The sequence below is a fragment of the Danio rerio genome, chromosome 22, assembly GCF_049306965.1.
Source record: "Danio rerio strain Tuebingen ecotype United States chromosome 22, GRCz12tu, whole genome shotgun sequence".
Lineage (NCBI taxonomy): Eukaryota > Metazoa > Chordata > Actinopteri > Cypriniformes > Danionidae > Danio > Danio rerio.
In genome coordinates, this window is record NC_133197.1 from 3,330,164 (window position 1) to 3,339,339 (window position 9,176).

A 9,176-nucleotide genomic window follows, 5' to 3' on the forward strand; every position below is an offset into this window, starting at 1 on the left:
TAGAAAGCACTGTAGTGTTGGTGTGTTCTGTGTTTGTCTGGGAAAATGTGATTATTCCGAAATGTGAATATTCCATACAAGTTGAAGCTAATCAATCAATTCTTGTTACGTGACTCGCGGTGCGCTCACGGCCCGGGGTTCATTGGTGCGGAGTGTCACACCGCTTGTGCGCACCTCCATTGGAAACAACAAACTTGTGCAGACTCTAGAACAGGTGTGGGCAAACTTGATCCTGGAGGGCCGGTGTCCTGCATAGTTTAGCTCCAACCCTATTCAAACAAACCTCCATATAGAGTTCAAGTGATCTTGAAGACATTGATTAGTTTGTTCAGGTGTGTTTGAATAGTGTTGGAACAAAACTCTGGAGGGACACCGGCCCTCGAGGATCAAGTTTGCCCATCCCTGCCCTAGAAATACGCGATATGTGAATGGCCCCTAAAAGGCCGCTGTCATTTGTGATCTCCATCAGTTGATCTTCTTGCACAACCATGCTGGATTCACTTGATTTGTTGACAAATGGGTTGCGAATTTATTCCTTGGCAGTTCCTTCACTTGGCTTTTTCCCCTTGGCAAATAAACTTTCCAAAGACGTCTGTTTCTTACTCATTTTGCTGCTTTTGGGTTAAATTTGGGTGCTGAAGTTTCCGAGACGTAAGCCAGAGAATACAGTAATTTTTTTTAAAATAAAGGCTTTTCAAATAAAAGATCGTTCAGACTCGGATAATAAATTAAACAAAAATAATTCATAATTTTTTGTGCGACTCTGTACCAATTAATCCAACGACCAGTGGTTGAGGACTACTGAGCTTGGTGATAAAATGAACTAAGGCAACATGATCATTCTTCGAATTGTCCACTGCCAAGAAATTTTTTAAATATGACGCGACCCCCCCCCAAAGCTCGCTGAGGCCCCCTTGTGGGCCGGGACCACCCTGTTGGGAACCGCTGCTCTAAAGCATGAAACTGGTGGAAATGCGTCAAAATAAAGACTTAAATATAATAGCGACAGGCTAACGAAATTTATGCTACAACAGTAATGCATTACCAAAAATATAATGACTGTTCTGTTCAAATATTCAACATGAACTGTACACGGCCTTTAGCAGTGGCAGAATACTTAGGAATTAAGCCTGGTTTATACTTCTGCTTTAAGTGTCCGGCGTAACCCACGGCGCATGCAACGCGCGTAGCTGTGCATTTATACTTCTGCGCGCTGTCTCTGTTGGTCTGCATTAACACTTCCGAAGCGCTAGCTGGCAGTGATGTGTAAATGTTCCTCTGTGTCGAGTTTCTTCGCTGCTGTTTTGTTTTCCTGAACACTTCCTGAATGTACAAGTGGCTCAAACTCGCTCATTCTGAGGCAGGAACCGGCGGACGTGCAGCAACTTTAACTATGAGGTAAACACAAAACTTTCCATCCGGAGCTCCAACACGGGACTCCACACTTGTAAACAATCGCTCCATCAGGCTTGCGGCATTCGTGCGGCTCTCGGTCCCGCCCAGACTCGTCAGCGCTACCAAGCCGACCAATCGCAGCGCTTGCGCTACACGTCATTGCAATGTGTAGTTACATTCTTTGAGAGGTGCACGTCAGCGACGGCCACGGCGTAGGACTATGCGTCAACGCAGTAGCATACGCATGCGTTTGACGCAGAAGTATAAATCAGCCTTAAGAAAATTAGCATGCTCTCTTAGCATTTGATCTGAACGCTGCACTATTGTGTTGTTTTTCTATCCTCAGATAAGCGCGCTCGTGTTCTGGATGCTGAAGGTTTGGCTCTCGGTGCTCAGATCGCCACGTCCAAAAAAAGAGAGCGAGACCTGATTGACGGCTCCTTCCACAGGTCAGATGGGCCTGTTAGCATGTTAGCCGCCAGCTAATGCTGGTGAGCTTCAGAGAAATAACGTTTATGTTTCTACTGTAGGTTTGCCAACTCTGAGGACATGACCGAGGTTCCGGCCTGGTTTGTGGACGATGAGAAGAAGCACCGAAAACGGCCGGTTCCTGTGACCAAAGACATGGTGGAGGAATACAAGCAGAAGTGGAAAGAAATCAACGCTCGGCCAATCAGACGCGTGGCGGAGGCTAAAGCCCGCAAGAAGAGACGGGTCAGAAAATACACAAAAATACACTACATATACAGCACACTCTAAAAATACATTGTTATGCGTGTATTCAGTTGAAGTCAGAGTTTCTAGCTCTTTTATTTTCCCCAATTTCTGTTTAATGGAGAGAAGATTTCTTCAACACATTTCTAAACAATAGTTTTAATAACTCATCTCTAATAACTGATTTCTTTTATTTTTGCCAGGATGACAGTAAATAACATTTCACAAGATATTGTTCAAGATATTAGTATTCAGCTGAAAGTGACATTTAAAGGCTTAACTAGGTTAATTAGGGTAAAGTTACGGTAATTAAGCAAGTCATTGTATAACAGTGGTTTGTTCTGTGGACAATCCAAAACAAATCTTGCTTAAAGGGGCTAATAATATTGACCTTAAAAAGGTTTTAAAACGATTAAAAACTGATTTTATTCTAGCCGAAATAAAAAAATTAAGACATTTTCTAGAAGAAAAAATATTATTGGAAATACTGCGGAAACATTCCTGAATCTGTTTAACATCGCCTAGGAAATATTTGATAAATAAAAAGAATTCACAAGAGGGAGAATGACTCTGACTTGAACTCTACATTAAACTTTAATTATGTATTTTATTTTATGCCCATAACGGAAATATTGGTTATAATTAATCCATTTTTAGAATGCTGAAATGATTAATGAAGGTACATTTTTAGGTTACGACTTACAAATTACAAATGAGATTTGAAAATAAATAAATTAATAAATAAACATTTCAGATAATTACTTTATATTAAACCTATTTTGATGTTGTATTATTTAGAAAATAACATTGTTAATTTGAACAATAACGTCATTAATTAATCATTAAGAATTAAATGTTTTTTTGTATAAATGTCATTGGAATGATAATGATGATTATAACTCGATATAATTACGTTTGATTATAAAGTAATATTTTTACATTTTATTGCTATGTAATTTTTTTGTTACAATTTATTACATTTTATATATATATATATATATATATATATATATATATATATATATATATATATATATATATATATATGTGTGTGTGTGTGTGTGTGTGTCTGTATATATACATATCACTCATAGCATGCTTTGTGTCCTTAGTGTCCCACCAGTGGGGATATACAGCCATATTGCACTGCTACGAGTGTGATATTGTGTTATATACAACAGTTTAGAAAAGAAAATCAAACACAGAGTCTCAAAATCCATTTGTAAAAGGAACTACTTTCTTCCGCCATTCATTCACATCTGTAGCTGACGTGAGATCAGCAGAAACCGTTGCTCCTTCTCCAACGTCACTTTAGAGCTAGTATTTGAATGATTCTCTTGCGTAATGTCTAAAGTGATGACAAAACAGCTGATTTTACTTACATTTTAAGATTATAAGGCTGAACAGCATGAAATGCCATCAGTCTACAGAGATTTCCCAGTATTTCTCTGTTGCAATCGGGAGATCAAAATAATTAACCCCGAAAAAGCCAAACATTAGCAGATTACTATGGAATAAATACAGCATTACAGCATACTAAAGAGAGAGATCGACTTAGTAAGTCACTTACCAGTGAAAATCAAGCCAATTGCATGCGTGTTCAAAAAGAAAAGGTCAGTAGAGTGTTTTCTTCAATGCCAAAAATATTAGTAATTTATTGGATACAAATGAATAATTGGATGACAGAGCTCTGGGTTACGTTACCACAATACAACACAAGAATTACATTCAAGAGGTTCACAACTAACATACATTTCCCTGACTCCAGCATATATACACAACTGATATTAACAGGTGGAGTTTTGGTGTAACGTCACTAATCAGTCATTCTGCAGTCCTTTGACTCTAGTACCCCCAGACATACTTCCTCTTTCTGCAACCCTTCTCTGCATACCAGAACTGAACAATTACGTGCAGCTTTAATATATTTCACAACTTCAAGCATCGTGGCAACTTGTGACATGACTAGACTTTGTATTAAACAAAGGCCCCCACACTTTTTGCTTTTTCCACTTGTCAGCAGTTCTTCTAAAAAGTATACAGCTCAGGGAAAAAGAGGACATGTGTCTGGTCAAGATGTGTTATAATACAATAGAAAAAGATTGATTAATCTGTTGTCTGAGTTTTCTCCTCTAAGGGCTTATGCGGTCTCTGTTGCCATCTTGTGGCTGAACGTCAACCGTCTATGCCAGGGGTGGCCAACCCTGTTCCTGGAGAGCCAGCTTCCTGCAGATTTCAGTTGCTACCCATATCAAACACACCTGAGCCAATTAATTAGGACCTGAACACCACGTGATAATTACAGGCAGGTGTGTTTGATATGGGCTGCAACTGAAATCTGCAGAAGGCTGGCTCTCCAGGAACAGGGTTGGCCACCCCTGGTCTATGCTCTGCTCAGTATGACCGCTGATGGCTGCCGACACGCTGAATCTCAAAAATTACAAATATTTAAAATAGGTTCTTTCCTTATAAATAAACTGCATAGTTGCAATCTAAACAACTACATTCTGGCCTAAAATAAGCCTCAAAAGTACATGATGTCGGTCAACAGCTGCGATATTTGTCAGACTGCAGTGAGTTTATTGATCTGCTGTCACTCTGTATGGGCGGAGTAATACACTAGAGTGAACTGGCTGTACGAGTGCTGATATTACAGAATATCTCACGGCTGTCAGCCAATCATATTCGAGAACCAGACAGAACTGTTGTACGATTTATTGTATTGGATTTATTGCAATAATGATGGAGCATCGCTCGGAATAAATAAGTCTTAATGTGGTGTTTTACTGTGCTTTTCAGACGCTGAAGAAGATGGAGCAGGCCAAGAAGAAAGCTGAAGCTGTGGTGAATACAGTGGACATTTCAGAGCGAGAGAAGATGGCTCAGCTTAAGAGGTCAGTTTAAATTAGCACATACAACATGAATAGCGTCCCAATTCACCTGCTTACACTACACCTTAAAAAAATAAGTACTTTTTGTGTGTGTGTGTGTGTGTGTGTGTGTGTGTGTGTGTGTGTGTGTGTGTGTGTGTGTGTGTGTGTGTGTGTGTCAATTTTCTCATTAATGCACCATTCTGTTGCTTAGTTAGGAGTCCTGTCAATCATCTCGTCACATCATCCACATTTCTTTCATTGCATTGAAATGTTTAAACGCTCCAGTGTTCGTGTATCTGTGTCCAAATGTTAGCAGGAAATGGACTTTTTTAAAACCCGATAATTTTGACATCACTATATAGGACAAAAGGATATGCAAAATGCGACGCAGCAATATGCACGCACACACTAAAGTTTATTATTCCCATGATGCCCGGCTCACTCATACCAATCACTTTCACTTTCAGTATCTACAAGAAGGCCGGCGTGGGGAAGGAGAAGCGTGAAGTGACGTATGTTGTGGCCAAGAAGGGCGTCGGCCGCAGAGTTCGCCGTCCAGCAGGAGTGAAAGGAGCCTTTAAGGTCGTCGACGGGCGGATGAAGAAAGACACAAGAGCTGCGCAGAGGAAAGATGAAAGGGGGCGGGGCAAAGGAGGGCGAGGTTCAAAAGGTGGGTGCGGTTCTAAATAAGGCGGGGCATGAAGGTGGAGGAAAAGTATAGTAAAAGTATAGTAATAAAAGTATTGTTATATATTTAGATTTCTTTTTTTAAGTTTTAATTAAAAAGTAATTTTTTTTTTTTGACAGTAAAATTATCATAAAGGTAATTCTAAAGGGCTTACATTTACACATTCCAGAAATGATTGTGTATAATAATAATAATTGCTATAATTTAAATAATAAAATATGACTAATTTATTGTTTTTATTTATTTACTATGTAATGTTATTATAATTCCTAAACTATTATATTTCCTATTGCCATTTATATCTAAAAACACTAGTAATTTCCACATGTAACTTGCAATTAATTGTTATTGTTACTAATATTACTGATTATATTACTTTTAAAATGTATTATTAGTGCCGGGCACAAATTAATCATGATTAATTTTGACAATTTAAGTGTGTACTATGTATATTTATGTATAATATATACAAATTCACATGCATGCATATATTTGAGAAAATGTTTATGTTAATATTTACATATGTGTGTGTGTGTATATATATGTATATATATATATATATATATATATATATATATATATATATATATATATATATATATATATATATACATGATATATATCCTATATGTTTATAGGATGCAAAATATTTATATATATTTAAATATCTATGTAACAAAAATTTTTTGTTTTTATGCATGTTTGTGTATAACACGTATATGTGATACGTTTTTTATTTGTTATTATTTTGAATGTGATTAATCACAATTTTTGCCCTTCACTAATAATTATTGTTTTATTTTTTGAAACATTCATTTTTATTAACAATAACATTATTTATTAACAAAGCATTAAAGTGTTCTACATTTAAAAGGGTTTACATTTACAAGTAAATGTGTTTCATTGTAAGAATTGTAAAAACTTTAATAATGAAATATGATTAATGTATTATTTTATTTAACCACTATGTAATTTTATTATAATTTTAAAACGGTTAGGTTGCTCGTTGATATTTTTATATATAAAATTACTATTAAATTCCAAATGTGGTTTTCAATTTATCGTTATTGCTTATTGTTAAAATCATTACCAATTATATTACTTTTAAAAAGTATTACAGTCTTGAAGTATTAAATCGTTAAAATATAAACATTATTTATGTAGTAAACAAATATAATGATGCATTTTGTAATATTTTCATTATGCAAACTTTTTTGGTATTTAATGTCTAAAGCTATTATTATTTTAGCTTAAATATTGCGTTATCAATATGTACATCTATTATAATAATATTTTTTATTATTATTATTTCAATTAAATTATTTTATTATTTATTTTTAAAGGAATATATATATATATATATATATATATATATATATATATATATATATATATATATATATATATATATATATAGTTTAAATTAGCAATAATTATTATAATATTTGTTATTTATATTATGCTTTGTATGCTTTCTTAGGCATGAAAGGTGGGCGTGGTCCTAAAGGAGGGCGGGGCATGAAGGCAGGAAAAGGCCGTCCCAATAAGAAGTGATGAACTGTGATTGTGGCCTCATATTCAGACTGAATCCTTTAGCTGTGTCGAGTTGCCTGGAGCATTAGCGCTGTTTGCTAATCTGCTCATCATTACAGTCTGCCCTGTTCAGACTTCGACACGTGATTATAAACAAGGCCTGAACCCTCAAACAGACGGATCTCGAACACATCTGATGTTTTCCTGCCTTTTTTTCATATATTTTGTGGTATATGATGACGATGATGTTATGCTAATGGGTGTATGCTAATGATGTTTCTAGAGTCATGATGGCATAATGTATGTGGAAGAATCTGCTCGGTGAGATTTTTAAATAAATGCCAATTTTCTCTTGGTACATTTGAGTGTTTTCACCCCCAGTTAATTTTTAAAGTTTATTTAATATTTCCTATAGGATTTATTTATCCTATGTTGATCATTAATATTAAAATGCATATTTGTTTTTAAAACAAATATTTAGCAATTGAATTGATCATATATTTAATTTGCTACAATTATTAAAAAATTCTTAATATTTAAATAAAGCATGCATCATTTGGTTAACCAAAAATCACAAAAAAATCGTTCTTTTTTTCATAATACGATTGGTTTGCCCTACAATATATTTCGTAAATGGGTTCTCAAAACATTTGAATTACAAATTCAAAATCTGAATTTCATGATTGTGAAAATGCATTCAAATGCAAACAAATTTGACGTTTATGCAATAGTGAAATGTGATCTTAGCATTTATGCTAGCAAGTGGACCTTTTGGCTAAAAAGTTGTAAAATTGTCGTTTAGGCTAACGATGTTGACAGAATTGGTGTTCGTGTGTGTGTGAGATTAAAAGCTTGTGTTTGTGTCTCTCTTACACATGCATATCCTCAGGTGAAATGCCATCTTGGTTAATTTTCTTGATTGAGTGATTAATCATTTCTACACATCACCAAATTGTCTGTTACAGTTGACAAACAATAATATACAAAATCATTCTTTTCTCCCAAAAGTTACTAAATTAATCATTTGTGTTGTGTGGCAAGCACTGAATTAACTATTAAAATTAAGTATGTTTTCAATGAGTTATATGCCGAAGTATTGCTAATAGGACCTTTAATTTGCCGGTAATCTGGCTTAAGCGCTTCCAGTAAACTGTATCCCATTGCAAAATCGGCACGTTTAAGCTCTGTTTTCTTTAAAAATCAGCGATCTCCACTGGCTGAGTGATATCTGATATACAGTGGGTCTCAGATTTTACAAGAAGCACTGCATTAAATTACATTTCTCCCCCGCCATGTCTTTATAAAATGAGCATTTATTTTACCCCAGTATATTCAATGGAGCTTCTGCGCTAACCTGCCGATTCTGACGGGCGGGTGCGTGTATCCGGCTTTTTGTCTCGTTTCACGCTTGAGCAACTTAATGAATGCCAAAGTCTGTTTAACTGATTGTATTTGAATTACATTACAACATCAATGCTGTAAAAGGAACCGTATAAAATGAAAAAAAGGAAGTCACTGGAAGTTTATCAGTATGGGAACAACATTAGCTCAGCATATACCCTATAAGACACTTTGGCTGCGTCCGAAACCGCCTACTACTCAGTAGTTAGTAAGTCATCCGGGTATTTCTCGCCTACTGATTTTCGAATTCTATGAATTCGGACATACTACTCGGCTCGCATACTGATTTTAGCATACTATATAGTATGGAAGTATGCGGTTTCGGACGCAGCCTATTTGAACACTAAGGGACTTTTACTTTTCAGTCATCCAGCTCTAGCACTTCCTGTGAACTTTTACGGTATTAAAAAATCGCTACGTTTAAGATCTGATTGCTTTAAAAAGCAGTGATCTTCACACCCTGAATGATATATGATGTAAAGTGGGTCTCAGTGTGCACAAGAGCATTATTCCTTATGTATTTAAAATATGGACATTTATTTTACAACAGTATTTTAAGTGGAGTTTCTATG

The 9,176-nt window shown here is 35.6% G+C and overlaps 1 protein-coding gene across 2 annotated transcripts in view; it reads left to right on the forward strand.

Annotated features, from left to right (window-relative positions):
- ftsj3 (FtsJ RNA 2'-O-methyltransferase 3) overlaps nt 1-7,559 on the forward strand; it is a 29,386-nt gene extending 21,827 nt beyond the window's left edge. Inside the window, exons 16-20 of one of the 2 annotated variants that reach the window (XM_073936288.1) lie at nt 1,742-1,844; nt 1,926-2,109; nt 4,909-5,003; nt 5,450-5,652; nt 7,151-7,559. In XM_073936288.1, the coding sequence (XP_073792389.1) occupies nt 1,742-1,844; nt 1,926-2,109; nt 4,909-5,003; nt 5,450-5,652; nt 7,151-7,224 (659 nt within the window). In that variant the 3' untranslated portion in view covers nt 7,225-7,559. Of the gene's footprint in view, nt 1-1,741; nt 1,845-1,925; nt 2,110-4,908; nt 5,004-5,449; nt 5,686-7,150 lie in introns of those variants that run through there. The other variant, NM_001305468.1, reaches the window with a different exon arrangement.
- The last annotated feature ends 1,617 nt before the right edge of the window (nt 7,560-9,176 follow it).